Here is a 20,283-nt window from a genome sequence, read left to right as displayed (position 1 = left end):
TGTCTAGATACTCCTTTACTTCAAGGTTATTAATTCACCCTGTCTCATTGCACATTATCAGGTCTCCTGCTCCCTGGTTGGTTCTAGAATGTATTGTTCTTAGAAATTGTTCAGAATACACTAACTAATTCTCCAGGCTACCTTTGCCAATTTGATTCATTCAATCTATATGATTAAAATCACCAACAATTAGTACACTTGTTCTATGATAAATACCATGTGCAGCATAGAACTGCATAAAATTCTAAAAAGGTGTCCCCTGTACGGCTGGAATGCCTGGCAGATCTCATTGTGGGCAGAATTAATATCCTGCAGATCCTTTTCCAGGGATCCTATCTCCATGTGCTACAATTGCTAACACTTGAACTATGCTGCCCATATTCTAACTCTCACCGACCACCCCTATGCTCGCTAGCCTATTATGGTTTCCGGCTGAAAAATGCTGTTTTAAAATTCTCATCCCAATTTGTAATTCTTTTATGTCCTTGTCCCTTTTCCAGCCTCACAATCTGCTGAGATAGCTCCCCCAATTTTGCAATCCCTGATTCCAATTACTCCATTCACTGATGGTCGCATCTTCAACTGCTGTGGCCCCTAGCTCTGGAATTCTCTCCTTAAAATCTGTTTCTTATTCTCCTTCAAGGCGCTCTTAAGATTTAGCTCTTTGACCAAGTTTTCAGTCACCTGCCCAAATACCTCATTATGTGGTTCACTGTCAAATTTTGTTTGATAACACTCCTGTGAAACACCTTGGCAACATTAAAGGTCCTATATAAATGTGTGATCTTGTTGCTGGTGGGGCAGGGGGTGGGTTAGTGGAGGTCTGTCAGTAGCTCATCACAACCTGACGTACTGAGTAGGATTGCCAACTGTGGTCAAGCGCATCTGTGGAGGTTTGTTCAGATGTTGTTTTCCGCTCACGGTGGTGGTGGGTACACGTGGGCTTCTACAAATTTTATAGTTTTTACCTTAAAAGTTTGGGTCTCCTGTAGTTGAGCATTTTTATTAGTAGTTCTGGACCAACAACTGCTGTGAGAAATTCCAAAAACTAGCAGGCCTACTACCAGCAGACAATCAGGGAATATCATTCTCTCTATTTTTGCCTGAACATTTATTGCCAAGTCTCCTCTCCAGCCCCCACTCTTGAGCCCATGATTCCAGCACTGCCGCCACCATCACCACATCATATGATTTGAGCCTGCCAATCACACTGGCCCACCCCCAGTGAGGGAAATCCTCCCATAATTCAAAATTCTTTTTCCTCTCACCCAACCACTCACTCACTCAGCCCTCCTCCATCCACTTCCCCCACCCCACACCATCAGAGGACTGGTAGATCTGGGTTTGTGTGTTATGGAGAATTCTTTATCTAGCATCTTTACTGGCAGACAAATCCTAATAACCCTGTGATAGACCAGTGAAAGTATTCAAATCCACTGATAAGAGTTTCTTTATGCAATGTATGCTGGGTAAAGGGATGTAGGTTACTCAAATGCTGTTTGCTCACCTGCTGCCACCACATACTTAGCAACATGTCTGATGTTTTGTGTTCTAAATGGATTTGAAGCATTGAAGGCTGTTCATAATATTTCAGACTGGCATTAAGGTGGTGGTTATTTTAAAAAAACACATGCACTTTGGCAGATGGGAGTTCAATTTGGGAAAGTTTGATTTCATCCCTTTTGGATACAAGGCAGACAAATTGTAATAATTTCCTAATACAGGCAATGTCTCTCAAAAGCGAGTCTGTGCCGTTTTTCAGAAAAGGTCCTGAGGCATTTCACAATAGCTGTGGTATAATAAGATACAGATTGACAGCGATCAAGTCTAAGTCTAAAGCAGCCACACTGAAGCTGGATGATGCTTTGGTAAGGCCACAACTTAAAAACTGTTCACTTCGGGTCACTGGAGCAATAGAGAAACACAGGATGGAAGTTGTGCAGAGAAGTGCAGCTTCCTGAGCTTTTCAGAGCAGGGTCAGGTGGGGTCAAGGGTCACTCCCACCACCTCCCCACTCAGGCTACAGGAAACGACAGGTGCGTGAAGCTGATAACTACTCGCACGACACTACACAGGTGCAGCAACTCCCCAAAGTCAGTTAAGATTTTCGCTCACTTAATAGCACTTCAAATTCTTGGATGGCCCACTTTAAAAAAAAAAGTTTGGTTTTTGGACCCCGTCAGTTTTCGGATAGCTGGATTTGAGCCTGCAACGGGAAACTAGAAGCTATGCAGGAGCAAAACGATTCAGGTGTTTATGTACATCATCAAAAACTTGTGCAGGTACAAAAATAAGAGTCAAAAAGCCTAACAGAATGTTGGTTGTTACCTTAAGAGGGCTGGAATACAAAGTGATGTTTCAGTTGTACTAACGCAGGGTTCTCTGGAGTCTGAAGAAGGACATACTGGCCTTGTGGGGGGACCAGTGCAGATTCACCAGAATAACACAGGGGCTTAAAGCGCTGCATTATGAGAACAGGTTGCGTAAATTGGCTTGCATTTTGAGTTTAGGAAGTTGAAGGTGATCTAATTGAGATCTTTAAAATGTTAAAGGGCTTTGATAGGGTAGGTAGAGAATTTATTCTGAGGGAACCCAGAACAACGGGTATGATCTTAAAATTTAATCAGGAAGCACATTTTCGCATAAAGAGCATCAAGGGAAATGGGGCAAATGCAGGTAAGTGAGATACAAATCAGTCACAATCTAATTAAACAGTGTAACAACCTTAAGGCACTGAATGACCTATTCCTGTTCCTTTGCTCCAGTCAGCAAGTGTATACTAAGGGGCTTTATAAATAGAATTTAGTCTTAAAAATTCAGTTTTACAGGTATCCTCTTGATTAAGGGACAATAGTAGACTCAAATTAATTAATGCCATTCAATTAGGCTATTAGATCTTAACTCCACCTACCTACCTTGGTATTGTCACCCTCAATACCCTTGCCTAACAAAAATCTATTGATCTCAGTTTTGAAATGTTCAATTGATTTAGCCTCAACTTTTTGGGAGAGCATTTTCCAGGTTTTCACTATCCTGTGTGTCAAGTGCTTTTTGACGTCACCCCTGAACAGCCCAGCTCGTATTTCAAGATTATGTCTCCTTTTTCTGGGCTTCCCCTTCTAGTGGAATTAAGTCCTCTCTATCTACCCTATCACCTCATTTGATCATCTTAAACAGAATCACAGAATTATTACAGCACAGAGGGGCCATCTGGCCCGTCACATCTGTGCTGGCTCTCTGAATGAACAACGCATTTAGTGCCATTCCCTGCTTTCTTCCCTATAATCCTGCACATTCTTTTTCAGATAATAATCCAATACCCTCAAATGCCTTGATTGAATCTACCTCCACTATACACAGGCAGTATATTCCAGATCTTAACCATTTACTGCATGAAAAAAGTTTTCCTCACATCAACATTGCTTCTTTTGCCAATTATCTTAAATCTGTGCCCTTTTGTTCTCGATCCTTCCTCCAGTGTAAACAGTTTTCCCCCCATCTACTCTATACATCTCAATGTCACCTCCTAATATTCCAAATTCAAGGGAGTACAAGCTTAAACAATTCAACCCGTTTTATTCCAGTGTACTTGATCTGCCACTTCACCAGGGTTAATATATCCTTCCTGAGGTGCAGTGCCCAGAACTGAATGGGCAGATGGGTCTAAGCAGAACTCTGCAGATGTAACAATTTCCACCCATTTGTATTCCAGCCCTTGAGGTAAAAGTCAACATTCCATGAACCTCCTTAAATTATTTACATACCTGTACACTAGCTTTTAGTAATTCCTGTACCACAATCCTTAACACTCTTGTTCATCCAGAGTACCCAGCTTCCTGTCATTTAGAAAACACTGATTCCTAGGATCAAAGTGAATGACGTTACACATGTCCCATTTGAAATTCATCTGCCAGTTTTACCCAAAAATGAACCAATGGCTTAATTTTCTGCACATGATGAGATACAACCACTCTTTGCCCATTAAGCTCAAAATAAGGTCATTTTTTTATTGACGTATTCAAGTTAAAACATGAAATTCAGATTCTTGTAAAAGGAAAATGGCCACATCACTGCATTTCTTAAATTCTTTCACAAGACGTGGGTAGTGCTGGCTAGGCCAGCATTTATTGCCTAACCCTAATTGCCCTCGAGAAAAGTGTTTGCAAGCCACCTCCTTGAACTGAAGTCCACGTGGTGTAGGTGCACCCACAGTGCTGTTAGGGAGTCCAGTATTTTAACCCAGCAACCCAGTGAAGGAACAGCGATATAGTTGCAAGTCAAGATAGTGTACCACTTTTTGGGGGTGGGGTGGGGGGGTGGAGCTTGCAGGTAGTGGTGTTCCCATGCATCTGCTGCCCTTGTTCCCTTGTTCTTCTAGATCAGGGGTGGAAGGACGGGGAACTGCCGACCTGGGGGCCGGATGCATCCTGTTGCACTTTTTCATCTTGCCCGCAGTGAGAATCAGAAAACAATTCGTAAATAAATGGTCATAGAACAGAGAAAACACAAATAATTAAGGACCAACAAAAGATCTGAATATTCTGATTGGTATTTTTTTTAAAAATGTTCAATATTTCAGTCCATGCCGACACCATGGGAAATGAAATGATGGTGTAAATGAGTCCCCTGCCCAGGTTTCAGGAAGCCACTATAATGGACAGGGGCAGGAACAAAACCATAAAGAAAGGGATTAATGATCGGAGCCACATTCAAAGCGGCTTATTTTTGTGTATCGTACGTTTCCTTTAACAGATTTTCAATTCCATTTTCTAATATCTCAAATGCCATTTTCTAATGCTTATAAGTGTTTGGGGTGAGGAATCAACGGTGGATAGACTGACTATAAATCAGCTGGGAGTGTCAGTATGCTGATGGATGGTCAGGTAAAACTTTGAATATTCTGAGAATTGTTGGAATCTTAACAGAAACAGTTTTAAAATCTATACTTGCATCAGATGTGCTTCAGTTTGTCGCACCTCCCTGTGCTATCCCAGTGTTATTGAAAATGCATACATCAAGTTTCTGAATATCTCTGCGCACTAACAGTTAACCCAGTGGAACGTATCTGTAAGAAGCAAATTTCTTTCAGGAGTTCAAGTAACTATTGTAGTTAAGTCAGTTAGTCTTAAAGCAAACCTGCTCACATCAGAAACAGATTCTTATAAGGTGACCTCCATGGATGGTTAGAAGTTTCCTTGCAATGATCAAGTATTGTTTGGGATAGTTGAATATTAGCTTCCGTTTGCCCTTGCCAAAATCTCACCCCTGGTCGAAGATTGTACCTTCACTCACTCCGCCTCATGTTAACATGGCCTCTGCTAAGTGGTTAATATTTTATTCTTATTTAATATGACAAAGAATGCCTCTGTCCTGTTCTGCCATTAACACTCAGTTTTTCTGGTTCTAAGTTGGAAATCCAGAACTCAGGTGGCAAATTGTGAATCCTTGAGCCATTTACCCGATTGAGTGTGTTTTTTTAAAAGTTCGAGGTTACACATTGCCTGATGGTGGCATCCTGTGATATTCCTGCTGTTAAACAGTGCGCTCATTTTTTTACTATTTCAGTTGGTGCTCAATTTCAGATCCTGTTCTGCTCTTTCAAAGCGACCCTGTCCATTTCTGTTTGCTGCCACTCTCCTGTAACACTGTGGATTGGTCTCAGGACCATACTCTCCCTGGAGGATGAGAAAAGGAGGATGCCAGGGCAAGAGGAGGACCACCCCATAACAAAATCTAGTCCCAGAACCTAACCGAGTTAAGCAAGGGATGCAAGTTCAGACTGTGCCATTTTTTTTATTGGTCATTCATGAGATGTGGGCGTCACTGGCTAGGCCAGAAGTTATTGCCCATCTCTAATTGCCCTTGAGGTGGCAGCGAGCCAAACTCCATGTAAAAGTCACCAGCAGCAGTGACTGTCCAGTGTTCATGCCTCTATAATAACGAGGCTCATTAAGGAAAAGCAAACTTGCATTGCATTAAAACAGTGGGCGAGTTGAAAGTTTCTGTATTCTCTCTAAAGAAATGAATTAAGTTGGTTTTTGTGTGTGAATGGGCCTTGATAAGAAAAAAGTTCCCCATCCCTTTCTACATGGTAGAAGTCATAGGTTTGGAAGGTGCTGTCGAAGGAGCCTTGGTGAGTTCCTGCAGTGCACCTTGAAGGTTCACGCTGCTGCCATTGTGTGTTGGTGGTGGAGGGAGTGAATGCTTAAGGTGGTGGATGGGGTGCCAATCCAAGCAGGCTGCTTTGTCCTGGATGGCATCGAGCTTGAGTGTTGTTGGAGCTGCACCCATCCAGCCAAGCGGAGAGTATTCCATCAAACTCCTGGCTTGTGCCTTGTAGATGGTGGACAGGCTTTCGGGAGTCAGGTGGTAGGTTACAGAATTCCCAGCCTCTGACCTGCACTTGTAGCCACAGTATGACCTGTCCAGTTCAGTTTCTGGTCAATGGTATCCCCAGGATGTTGATAGTGAGGGATTCAGCGATGGTAATGCCATTGAATGTCAAGGACAGATGGTTGGATTCTCTCTTGTTGGAGGTGGTCATTGCCTGGCACTTATGTGGCACAAATGTTACTTTCCACTTATCAGCTCAAGCCTGAATGTTGTCCAGGTCTTGCTGCATATGGGCACGGACTGCTTCAGTATCTGAGGAGTCATGAATGGTGCTGAACATTGGGCAGTGAACATCCCCACTTTTGACCTTATGATGCAGGGAAGGTCATTAATGATGCAGGTGAAGATGGTTGACCCAAGGACACTACCCTGAGGAACTCCTGCAATGATGACTGAATGAGATGATTGACCTCCAACAACCACAACCATCTTCCTTGGTGCTAGGTATGACTCCAACCAGTGGAGAGCTTTTCCCCTAGACTCCAGTTTTGCTAGCGCTCCTTGATGCCACACTCGGTCAAATGCAGCCTTGGTGTCAAGGACAGGCACTCTCACCACAGCTCTGGAGCTCAGCTCTTTTGTCCATGTTTGGACCAAGGCTGTAATAAGGTCAGGAGCCAAGTGGCCCTGACAGAACTCAAACTGAATGTCAGTGAGCAGGCTTCCAGGATAGCCCAAGAGTTAACAGATTCCTGTTAGAAATTTAACATTTTGTCCTCCACAGCCCCCCAAAAGCTGTGGGTGCAGTACTTCCCCTGGTATTTTTAATTGGTTGTTTGTCTAAGGGAATGGAATTCTTTCGTAAAAATGATGCCCTGTATGAAATTAAATGACTGCATGGAATTGGCATGACCTCAGCTCAAGGACTGTGAACTCTGAACTGAAGGTCAGGTATGGCAAGAAATGAAGTACACAAAGAACATACAAAATCAGAGTCATCGTTGGCCATTTGGCCCCTCAAGCCTGCTCCAGCATTCTAATTATGGTCTTAATGCCACTTTCCTGCCTGCTCCCATAATCTTTGATTCCCTTGTAGATCAAAAACATGCCCAACTCAGACTTGAATATATTCAACGATCCAGCCTTCACTGTGCTCTGGGGTGGAGAATTCCAAAGATTAATGACCCTCAAAGAAGAAATTCTCCATCTCAATCTTAAATGGAAGGCCATTTATTTTGAAACTGTACTCCCCAATTCTAGATTCCCCACAGCGGTGTAGTGGTGAATAATAAGTGAATAGACAAAAGTTCTTAAGGGCGGCAGGTGAGATGGAGGAAGAGAACAAAAGCTGAAATTCCCAAATGTTATGGCTAGTGATGGCTGTTAAGCCTGCTATTTACAGTTTCAGAAGCAATGATATCAAATGCTGAAGTCCAAAAGGGATAAAGGTATAACAAAAGAATAGCTGTGATATTGACTAGTTTGGCCGACGCAATTTCAATCTTTTGATTAGGCACTTCGCAGCTTTTTGAAGTCCACATTGAGTTCAACAATTTCAGACTGTAGTCTCTGCTCCCCACTTTGTTGTTTTCTTTGCAGGTGTTGGCCTTAATCTTGCTCAACTCACTTTGTTTTCAGATGACAGCTGTTCATTATTTTGCCATTGACACCTCCTCTGGACACATCTTTTGTTTCTTTAAAGTGTCCCATTACCACTCTCTTTGGCTCTGTCCCACAAACTTTTGTCCCGTCTTCCACCTGATCAACCTTCCATTTTGTTCTTTTTACATCTCCCCCATTTCACCTACATAAAAACTAACAAGGCTGCATTTGCTGCCAACGTGATGTATGCAGAGTTGTGTTTTACTCCGTGATGACATTGGGAGCAATGGACTTGGCAGCAGCCAGGACAGAAATAAAGGAAAATAAAGTGCAATTATATCTTTGGTGAGGAATCTCAGGTTTAGCTTTCAGCTCCATACGAGGTTCAGTGCTCTGACTTGTTAACCCAAGCTTCTACACAAAGACTGCAAGACCTGCACATTCTATCGAGCATTTTCAATTTATAGGCTATTCTCCATATTTTACCCTTTTGTTGGTTTTGTTGCGGGAAAATTACGTCAGGCAACTGAAGAGCTAACAAAAAAATCTGCAGTTTAAAGGTGTGCAATGTTGTGGGATGTTTTACAGGCTGGGCTAGCATTAGTCGATATAACAGCTAGTCTCTGTGGGACCTGTTTATATTCTGAATCATTTTCTGTATGACTGCAGTTCTCCACTCATTTCATTGATCATGCTACATCAATTTACAATGGTATTTTATAATTTAAAAATAGCCGACAGCCCAAGTTTGGAAAGGCAAAATCCGTCAATGGCTTTCTGCACATGTGCAAACAGGTATCAGTGCCCATCTTTGCTGCCATCTTGTGTTCGCAGGGGACAACATTCTAACATTTCCCAGTTCTGAAGAAAGGTCACAACTTGAAACATTAAATCTGTTTCTCTCTCCACAAATGCTGCCAGGCCTCCTATGTATTTCCAGCATTTTGTGTTTATTTTACAATTTTAAATCTGATTGTCTCACTGCCATTCTAAGCTGTTGCTAAATGAGTAACTACATCTTGCAAGGTGGTTTGTTTTAACATTAGAGATTTTGATTGAAGCCTTCAGACAGAAAAAGACTATTAAACATTGGGAAACCATCAAAATGTGCTTCAAAGCAGTTACTGTACAAGATATTTCTCTTGAAACCCAAAAACAACTTGTGTTTTCACTCTTGCTTGTCATGTAGTAAACTTACATTTTAGAGATAGGTGGGTGGACACTATACTGAATATTTGTCAGGGATAAACATATTGGACTGTTTGATGGATAACACTTACTTTCACATTTCATGTAACTCAACTTACCTGCACACAAGCTTGAAACTGCTCCCACAGTGTGCCTGGTACTTCATCAGGCAAGCAAAGCAAAAGCTCAGTACAGCTCCTGAAATGGATAAAGGATGACAATATTAAAACTAGTTTTTATGTATTTCATACAACAGCATTTGCTGTGGCAAATTTTGGCATGCACACCAAACAAACTCAGCTCTGAACTTAGTGCGATCATATTTTTGCAGTTAACATATCAATAATTAAAACAATAAAAATTGTGTGTAGCAACAATCCAAAATACTCAAGTTTAAACAACCTACTAATTCAAACTTGCTTAAACAAGTTATATATTTCAAGGTTAAGCACTAAATTCACACTTGCTGTGATACCCAATTAAAAGCATGAATTGTCTAATAACTTGAAAGCAAAAGTGACTGAATTTTTAGGATTGGACTGTATAACTTGCTGTGGACATGAATCATTTGTTATACTGCAGTGATATAATAAAAGTACCTGACAGTAACATGACAATACATTCTGCACAATAATTTATGACAAATAGGAAAAATAAAATGCAAACCAGTACAAAACAGACATCTGATATACTGCTAGTCTGCATGACTTAGTACATTACTGCACAGGCCATTTATCTATGCAAAGAAGCATTTTAAGTCTAATCACTGACTCCAATATACTGCATTATATCACTTGACTTTCATAAGTGAATGCTGTGTAAATGTATCATTTAACAAAAGATATCAGAGTTTCATGGTGATACCAGCTGCATATTGTCTGTTAGGCCCTGCTCCACACTCAGTTGTTCCTTTGATACATGACCTATGATAGGCAAATCAGTTACAGGGTCTGAAGTTACTTCTCAAGTCATTGCTGCTACTTTATTTTTTATTTAGTTTCAAAATATGGATAACACTGGCATGGTTGTATCTACTGCCTAAACCTCACCCGTCTTGAGAAGGTGCTGGTGGACCTTCATGAATTTCTGCAATCCACGCACTGATGAGGTTTCCACAATGCTATTAGGCAAGGAATTCTAGTAATATTGGGCAAAACATTTTGCTTTAGTGCCAAAAAAGCATGTTTTGCTATTACTGTATTCCAAGTGTGTGCGTACTTGTTGGGAAGACTCACTTTCTCAGCATAAAAGGTTTCCATAAAGAAAATGGACATATGCTGTCAAATACAAGGCTGCTGCACGTGCTTATCTTTCTGGCAGCAATCAACACTATTATTGCCAACTGTGAACAGATCAATGGCACAATTCCTTGCATATATACTCAAGCTTTACAAATCTGAAAGACCCTATAAGTAGACTATAAAATGGGCAAGATTTGCAACACATTCCAAAAATAAATAGCTCAATGATCTATCCTGGCTGCAGTTTACATGTAATATCTTAAAAAAAATAAATCAGAATAATGGAACATATGCTGACTTGGTTAAAATTGCACCCAACATTTAAGACAAAAGTTTATTTGATTTAATTACTTATGAGGAGAGATTTTCCTTAATAGCTTTATTGGGATGATAATATTTTCCAGCTGCTCGATATTGTTGCAGGTATAATTTCACTAGTCAACAGATATCTGAAGCTAGGGAAGAATTATGATTCTCCTCAGGCAAGACCACTTATTTGTTTGGCTATCTGATCCTTCACAAGGTTCCCGTGAATTTTTTTGGGTTGAATCTAGATAGACACAAGGCCTCAGATACAGCTTTCTCACATTCATTGCCTGACTTTTTGGGAACAACTGGTTGGTGAATAAAGAGCATAAATAAAAACACCACTATTTGAAACATTGGCCACCAGTAATCAGGTATTGATACAAGTTATTAATATTTTCATAATCATCTAGTTTCATGGTTTATGTTATTATTTAAAGAGGTAACTTTTAGTTTTGGGGAGATTAAATTTATACAGGTAAGGTAGTTAAAATTCTGGACTTTAGAAATTGCCAGACCACCTCAAGCAATGGTAATTCAATGTGTTTAGCTAATAAGGTCAGGGATGGAGGTGTGAAAACACTAAATATTGGGTTTTTTTTCCTGAGTTTCTTTCAAAAGCACCTTTGTAAATAAGGGAGTTTCTTGGTGGAACCACAAGTCTAAAACTCGCCCTGATTTCATTGAAAATTTAAATTGTTCATGTAGGTCGCAGGGTCAAAGGTCTGGTTTTAAGGCTAAGAGTTCAATGAATGTGAATTTTTGTTTGGAACGTCCCAGGTATTCCATGTTGCCAAGGAGATAAGGTTTCGGGGAACTGATGCTTTGTGTGGGTCTGTGTTTGCACTCTCAGGAGCAGGCAGTCAGCAGTACAGTTTGGGAACAGGCAGACAGTTGCAGCTCAGAGTGGAAGCAGCAAAAGAGATAAATTATAGCTGGTCCTGCACCTTAAATAGAGAAAATACAAGCAATTGTTCATCATGCAGAATGCGGTGGTAACTCATGCTCAGTTTGGAGAGAGTTCAAGGAGAGAGGGGCTGCAAGATTTGCCTAGCTTGGAGCTAAAGGAAGAAATCTACAGTAACCCTCAAAGGTGAAAACAAGCCATTCAGCTTGGAAACTGGGAGAAAGTAAGTCTGCCAAGAGCTGTGAAACAACTATCACAAGAGAACAGGAGAACAGAACTATTAGAAATCAGGGGCCTAATTTTCTGCTTAAGCCAAGGTGCAGCAATTTTGAGTGAAGCTCAAGCTGAAAAGTCCCACACCTTACAACATAGCTATGGAGATGTTTCGAGTTGGTCTCAAGAAAGTGGATAATACATAGTTGTTTGGTGTATTGAGTATTGCTGGAAAAAAAAAGAGATATGTCTAAGCTTTTCGTCTTGCACTCATCAGGATAACCTTCAAGAAACTGATAAGCGGCCAAAGTCTTTCTGGGCAAGTCATAATGAAAAAGGGAAGGTTGAGTTCAGGATTTTAGTTTAAAATATCTGTGGTTGTGTTTTATTGTGCTTTTTTATATAAAGTTATTAACCAAGACAATCTTTATTTAATAGTATCTGCTTCACATGATTGTTGTATACCAAAATTCATTGCTTTAAACCGTGGAATCTTTCAGTAAATAACAGGGATTTCAAATTTCTCTTTAAATGTCAGTCTCTATGGGATTGTAACAAAATAGCAAATGGACTAAATATTGAAGAGCTAAACTATTGTTGAAAGGAGATTGTACTTACGACGTACTGATTTCTCTTCCATTTGTTGCTTGAAAATGTGCTTTTGTTCAAGCGTGCATATTCACAATGTTTGCACTTGTGTAACCATGGCTCAGTTACGCAATAAATATGCATTCTCCTTTTGAGTCCCAAGGTTCTAGATTCAAGTCCCACTCCAGGACTTGACCCTAAAAATCAAGGCAGACACTCCAGTGCATTGCTGAGGGAGTATTGCATCTGTAGTGATGCCACATTTTGGATGAAATGTTAAACCAAGGTCTCATCTGCCTGCTTGGGTGGATGCAAAAGATCCCACGGCACACTATTTTGAAGAGCAAGAGTTATCCCTCGTGTCCTGGCCTGTATTTATCCCACAATCAACATCACAAGCTTTAAGACAAGTTTTAAGATTTATCTATCAGATTATCTGGTCATTTCACATTGCTGTTCATGGGAGTTTGTTGTCTGCAACTTGGCTGCCATGTTTCCTACATCACAACAGTGATTACAATTTAAATGACTTAATTGACTGTAAAGTACTTTGAGATGTATACTGGTTGTGAAAAGCGCTATATAAATGCAAGTCTTTCTTTCATCCATGTGGGGGAAAAGAAGATATAACCATGTGCATTGGCTTGTCTCAGGAAAAAGAGGAAGGGGTGAAGAGGAAAGAATGGACATCACACCACAGAAGTGAATAATTAAAAAAAATATTTAGTTCCCCCTCATTTAAATTACACAATCTGTAATAATACCGGCAAATAAGTATGCATTAATGCAAAAGTACATGCATTCTCCGATGAAGTAGTTTTACAATTAACCTTACCAACAGCAGGTTTCAGGAGATTGAGGCAGTCATGATAAAAAAAACTCAAGTTTGTAGGTAAAAGCAAAAAACTGCAGATGCTGTAAATCTGAAACAAAAACAAAAATACCTGGAAAAACTCAGCAGGTCTGGTAGCATCTGCGGAGAGGAACACAGTTAACGTTTCGAGTCTGTATGACTCTTGAACAGAACTAAGTAAAAATAGAAAAGAGGTGAAATATAAGCTGGTTTAAGGGGGGGTGGGACAGGTAGAGCTGGATAGAGGGCCAGTGATAGGTGGAGAAAGCGTTGAGCTTCATTGGAACAATATTTAAGAGTTATCTACTACCAGATTATCTGGTCATTTCACATTGCTGTTCATGGGAGTTTGTTGTCTGCAACTTGGCTTTGTTTGGCTTTGCATTGTTCCAGTGAAGCTCAATTCAAACTGGAGGAACAGCACCTCATCTTCCGACTAGGCACTTTACAGCCTTCCAGACTGAATATTGAGTTCAAAAATTTTAGATCATGAACTCTCTCCTCCATCCCCACCCCCTTCCCGATCCCCCTTTTTTCCCCCCAATAATTTATATAGATTTTTCTCTTCCCACTTATTTCCATTATTTTTAAATGTATTTCCATCCATTGTTTTATCTCTACCTTTTAGCCTATTTCGATCCCTTCCCCCCACCCCACCCCCACTAGGGCTATCTGTACCTTGCTTGTCCTGCTTTCTATCCTTAATTAGCACATTCCTTAGATAATATCACCACCTTCAACATCTCTTTGTCCTTTTGTCTATCTCCACCTATCACTGGCCCTCTATCCAGCTCTACCTGTCCCACCTCCCACTTAAACTAGCTTATAGTTCACCTCTTTTCTATTTTTACTTAGTTCTGTTCAAGAGTCATACGGACTCGAAACGTTAACTGTGTTCCTCTCCGCAGATGCTGCCAGACCTGCTGAGTTTTTCCAGGTATTTTTATTTTTGTTTTCAAGTTTGTAGGTAACCTTGAAGCTTTCAGGAATGGTGTGCTTCAACCCAACCTCTGTCCTTCAAAACCCAACCACTATCTCCAGTATGAAGATCTAGACAGCAGGCTTCTCCATCAGCGTTCAGCATTGTTGGCAATGAATGCTTGACTGCTGCCGACTAGAACTTTCAAACCATGATTTTTATTCCCCTTGCAAATGGGCAAGGTATTCATGTCCAATTCATTTTCAATAGTTACATTTAAAACTTCCATTCTCTTCTCATGCAACATATGTCTCATCCAACCTATTACGATCCCAGCTGAGGTTACCCCTGGACAAGCCTGATCCCAGAGTGGAACCCCAACTTGATAGATCCTAACTTTTAATTGTTTGTTTAGATATGTGGAGAGTAGCTACTGAACAGAGTCACAGGAGTCAGCTGATGAACTTTTAACAAAAGAATAAAACATTTATTCAACAAGAAAGGAACTATATTACAATACTCCTTCACCCACAACTATACCTTTACAGATATATACAGATTTGTAAGAATAACACAAGTTATAAAAGCTGTCTTATACTCTATTGTTCACAGTAAGTACACGGTCCATATAAACCAATAGGCACCCTATGGTCAGGCACACCACTCTCTGAAACCAAATGACAGATGCCACCTCAGTCAGGTACTATGGATCTTTCAATAACTCCCCCAGACGCTTGTCCCACCATGAACCAACTGGTCTCACTGAACTCCGTCTTTTACATGAGAATTTCCAATCTCCACTCTCCAAGAACTCACTTTGGAATCTTCTCCCAAACTGATGCTTCTCTCAGGTGCCTTCTGCAAGGGTTCACCTCCAGGGTTTTAAACTCTCCTTCTGATGCTCCTCTTCCCTGGGTCACCACATGCATTCAAGCTGTCTTCCATGCACTCTCTCTCTCTCTCTCACCAACTCAGCCATCAACAGTACCACTGCTTCGCATGCCCATAGCAAAGAGATACAGGCCTTCAGTTGTCTCTTTGGACATTCTTGCCTCTTGCAAGCTGTTCTTGCTTTAAATCTGCTTTCTGCAGCTTTTGTCTTTAAACCTGAAGCTTGGAACTTCTCTGGCACTCACTCTTAACTTCACTTAACAGGGCCTATTTCAGGTCCCTGTCCTTCCTTTGGCTAGAAGATCTTCTTGGGACTTTTTCCAGGTCCACTCCCTTGTATTTTAGGGTCTTTACTTTAGCTTGAGACTTGCTATCTGTCCCTTTTGCTCCAGTCTCTGTCTGGCAGATCATTGCAACGAATTTTAGCTTGAAACTGGCTATCTGCCCCTTCTGGGCTGCTACTGCCTGGCAGCTGTCTTCAAAACAACTGAACTCAACCAGCTTCCAAATCAAACTGCTGTTTCTCTTCTTGTGTGCGTCTGTGGGCGGGACCTGTCTCTGTTGCTAGGCAACAGCACTTTATTTTCTACTCTTGCGTTTGCTTAAGTCGTAAAATTCTCATTAGAAATGCAAGCACCTTTAAAGTGAAACTAAAGCTCAATCTGACATTTCTTAACAGATACAGAAATACAAATTAAACTTAAACATTAAAAGCTAAAACTCATTCCTAACACTCAAAAATTACAAATATAACTTAAACTCTCTCTATTTCCTAACACAATATCTCATTTCCCTATGCATTTTTGATCTTGGCACCTCAGACTCAATTTACGTCACGGATGCACCTCAGAACCCTGAGGATGATGCGGTACTTATAGCTAAAATATGTAAACCAGCTGCAATGTTAAAGCACTCCATAACCCACAGCAATGTTCATCCCCAATGCCCCACACAATGCTTAACCCCCTCCCGGCTCACCAGCAGCCCAAGACAGTACAGATGTTGGAAGAGTCAGCATTGTAGGAGAGTGCATGGGGACAGAGTTGAACATTGTTGAGGGGTGAGGGAGGGTGGCGAGCAATCTCAGGGATGAGCCTGTGCAGTTTCACAGGTTGACCCTCCATTCAAAACAATGTAAGTCAGTGAACTGAAGACAGACCTTAAGGGGTGTGTCTTTAATTCTTAATGAAAATGAGGCGTGGCTGCACTGGAATTAGACCTGACAATTTGTCCCTCAGACTGCCCTTGCCTCTGCATCCCTGCTGGGGCCAGCATCAGAAGGTGCTAAGGCCCCAGCATAAAATGGTAAGTGGGTTGTTTAAATCCAAGTCAGTGCTGGATGCACCCTCTCTGATGTTGAGTGGGAGATCTGGGCCAGTGTAACAGTTTGGAGCCTCCACTACCAGCAACTCCTCCAATTTATGAAAAGTTATTCGATGAGCCTTCCCTTTCATTCATTATTTCCTCCACTGGACCAATATCCGTTATGCTATGCCACAATTTTCAGCAGAATTTGCAATATTATGCAAAAAAAATAACTGATATGCAATTAGTGGTCAAACTTTGGGAATGCAGTAAGTTCACATGTGCATGGAATTGACAATCTAATCCTGGAGTCTTATTCCAGTAATAAACTGCAACATAAGAAATAAATCAGTTGTTACAACAGTTTTAATTAGATTTGGCCCAATTTAATTTTGCATATAGGCGTTGAATGAAATCTAAAATTTCAGTAGGGATCTGCTTTATCACAGCCAATTGGATGGAACAGGTCAAAGCTGGTACTCCTTTATATCCACAGGGTTCCATGTGGTCCTGTCCTAGGCTGACCTAGATACCACAAAAAGCTTTCATCTTTTGCCCATTCTCCATTTAGCTTAGTAATTTGCCTTTCAGGTTATATTAAACTGGTCAATGACAAAGTCAGTTCTGCATCACTGACAAAACAAACACAGCATTCCAGATTTATGGATGGGTTTTCACCATCTTCAATCACCCTAAGTGAATTCTGCACCATTGTTTTGTAAAGTGTTCCTCTATTGCATCCCCACATTTCTAGATCCAGTAACTGAGGTCAAAAGGTTTTCATGCTGAAATGCATGAAGTGCAACCAAATTACAACCGCAAGAGACCGTCACAATTATAAACTTATGTCTAGTTTCTCTCGATTAAAACATTCAATACACCTCCCCCAGCAGGGCTGAACCTTCTCATGGGTTAATCAGTGTGCCTCTTTGCATTATTAGACATGAGCCTCAACTTCAAAAGCCTCATTCAAAAGCACTAAATTGGCTGTAAAGTGCATTGGGATGTCCCACAATCTTGAAAAGTGCTGTATAAATGCTCTTTCCTTCAATCCCATATTTGGGAGATGGGGGCGAGAAAGAGAAAAAAAGATTAGGGGATAATACGGTCACCAGGAATTCAGTCAAACATAAAATGGTAGGTAGGTGACATTTTCATTCAGTATCCACATGAAGTGGGGAAAAAATTCTGTGTAATCACAGATTTCTGTCCTTCCAAACAACAGCATTCTGAACTGTAGAGTGTTCAATTAGTCAAGATAGCAGTGGAAACAATTTTGAAAATGACTCATCTGCACCTGGAGCTATATTCTGGGCTGCTTTGTTCTCTGCAGCCCTGTGGCCCATGCCATTCCTTGAAGAGTGCGCTGAACTCAGATATCCCATTCACAACAAGTATTTTCTGATTCAGAAGGCCATTGCTCCCTTCTCTGGGCTATGACCTACGACTGACTCTCCTACCTCCACCTTACTCATTTATGGCCCACCCTCTGGCTTGCTTCCAAGCACTTCACTTTTGAAAATAATAAATTAATATTGAATAAATCCCTCATTGTTTGCTACATATCTTTTTGTCATTCTCTTTCTCCCCTTCGCATTGAATGTTACAGCAGAAAAACAAACCATTTGGCCTCCTGAAGTCTGCATTCAATGGCTCTTCTCCACTTGCATTGCATTTTTATCACCATCTTTTTTCCAATTATCTTATATTTGAGACCCCTCATTCTGTCACACCAACCAATACAAACAATTAATTGCTATTTGCCTCAAAGCCCCTTAATCTTGAAGGCTTCTATTAAGCCAACCCCTTTAGCCTGAGTCTTCATCGAAAAAAGCCACAAATTTTCAAATCTCCCATCATAAGTAACTCCTAATCTCGAGTAACAATGCACTTTTCCCATTTATTATATATCTTTCTTGTAATAGGCTGGCCAAACCTCTGCACACTTCTAGAAGTGGCAGGCTGGAAGCAGCCCACAATATAGTTTCAGGCACAGTTGAGTCCATGAGACCAGTTAAAGCTTTGATGCCCCAAAATATATTTAGTACAATTCATCGCACCAGCTATGTTTCTAAACATAATTTTCAAGTCAAATTGAAGCTTTACAAGCAATTTAGTTAAGTTCAAACTGACATCTCTCACACCTTACAGTATAATCAGTTAAAGAGGGAATATGCACACAATTGCTGTAAAGGCAACTATGTTCGAACATGGTGTGCAATCAGATACCTAGCCATGCCAGTGGAGTGATGTTGTGCAAGGCATGGCTCAAACTGCAACAATCTTTATCCCCAGAAGAGTTTCCAACAAAACTGGAGCAATAAAAGCACAGTAAGATTTTTTAAAAATTCAGAGGGAATGGATAGAAATTAAAACAGCATATAGCTTAAAAGCTCAAGTTAAAATCAAGGAGGGGAGGAGAAACTGCAAAAGGAATAGATAAAGTACAATTATCTTTACCAACATTGGACTCTTACACATGTTCAACACATTTGGATATGCTGTGCTTTAACATAAACCCTAGGCTGGTCAACTCCTGCTATGTATTCAAATACAATGATGGCAAGAAATAAGGTTTCTCTGTCCACCTATGATATAGTTGTGTTAAGTAGAAATCTACGACAAACGTGTAAATGACATATGTAAAATTCATTTACAATGAGATGGCAATGAGTGGCAATTTCCTGAGTCTGAATAAGAGGTCGATCCTCAAAAACGTCAAGAGAGCAGACATCCATAAGAAATCTCTTGCTAACTTAAAATTACCTATAATTTGACATTTCTTTTCTTAAAAAGCCACGTATATTGTTATTCAATCCTGGTTATTCAGTATTTAACTAGCCAGCAATTCTGTACAATAGATTTTCATTTTGTTAGGATACACTTAACAGCTGTGTTTAATAAAGCCAAATTTTATAACTTGTCTTATTGCTTTGAAAAAGATCCAGCCCATGATGAAACAATCAAGATGGTGCTTTTAAAATCATTCAGGCTGTTGAGTAATGCTTTTTTAATATCGAACTATTACTCCAGGCTTCAATGGGCTAAATTAAGGATTGCTCTGTACAGGAATAATTCTCTACAGACAAAGTTAACAGGAAATAAAAGCATTGGGAAATATCATGGGCTGGTTAGATCAAGCCAACATTTAGGCTATAAAAGAGGGAATGAAAAGAGTGATAATTACCATGTAGCTCATTTCCAACAGTAATACCAAATTGCAAACAGCAAGATAAACAACTTACCGATAGTTCAAAGAGCAGAAATTTACCAAAATCACAAAATGTTTTATTTAAATGACTAACTTGGGAGATAGGTCCCAGCTTCCAACCCCCAAATCTCACTTTACTCTAACATGTGACAAATAAAACAACCATTTGTGGATTTTGATTTTAAATTCTGATGGAATAGAGCAGTTCCCCTACCGTTGCATAGTAGCAGCCAGGCCAAGCTGAACAGATTGCATTGCACGTGCCTACCCACCTGTAGTATGACCCAGTTTAAGACAGCACATGAGATAAAGTGACAATTGTGATCTTCAAACAAAAAAATGCTGGGATTACAGAGCAAGTCAGTCAGTTAGAAAAAACACGCTAATCTTTATAGCATAATCTTTTGTACACTTCTGATAAAGGGTTATACCCAAAATGCTTACTTCTATTTGATATTGACCCATATGCAGCACATTTTCAGCATTTTTGTTTCTATTTCAGAATTTGCAGTCTTCCCTGAATGCATGCCCCATCCCACCTCTCTGGATCCCACCCTGTGGGATCTGCTATTCCATCCAGCCTGGATACAGATGCAGTGAACTGTTGTCTGAACGTTGCCCAGACTTATTTTGATAACACTAGTGTCATTGCTTATGGTGAGACAGAAGATCTTTAGAAATTTGTGTGGGGTATGGCAAGTACATAAATTTCAGTGGATGTACTTG

At 40.4% G+C, this 20,283-nt stretch overlaps 1 protein-coding gene across 4 annotated transcripts in view; it reads right to left on the bottom strand.

Annotated features, from left to right (window-relative positions):
• The window catches only part of LOC144689595 (zinc finger protein 292-like), a 263,203-nt gene that overhangs the window by 164,032 nt on the left and 78,888 nt on the right, over nt 1–20,283 (bottom strand). For all 4 annotated transcript variants that reach the window (XM_078556806.1, XM_078556809.1, XM_078556808.1 and 1 more), the window contains one exon: nt 9,243–9,321. In XM_078556806.1, coding sequence (XP_078412932.1) covers nt 9,243–9,321 — 79 coding nt within the window. The remainder of the gene's footprint in view (nt 1–9,242; nt 9,322–20,283) is intronic.

This window comes from Cetorhinus maximus, chromosome 14 (assembly GCF_964194155.1).
Source record: "Cetorhinus maximus chromosome 14, sCetMax3.hap1.1, whole genome shotgun sequence".
NCBI classification, from domain to species: domain Eukaryota; kingdom Metazoa; phylum Chordata; class Chondrichthyes; order Lamniformes; family Cetorhinidae; genus Cetorhinus; species Cetorhinus maximus.
This window is presented reverse-complemented; position numbering and strand designations above follow the sequence as displayed.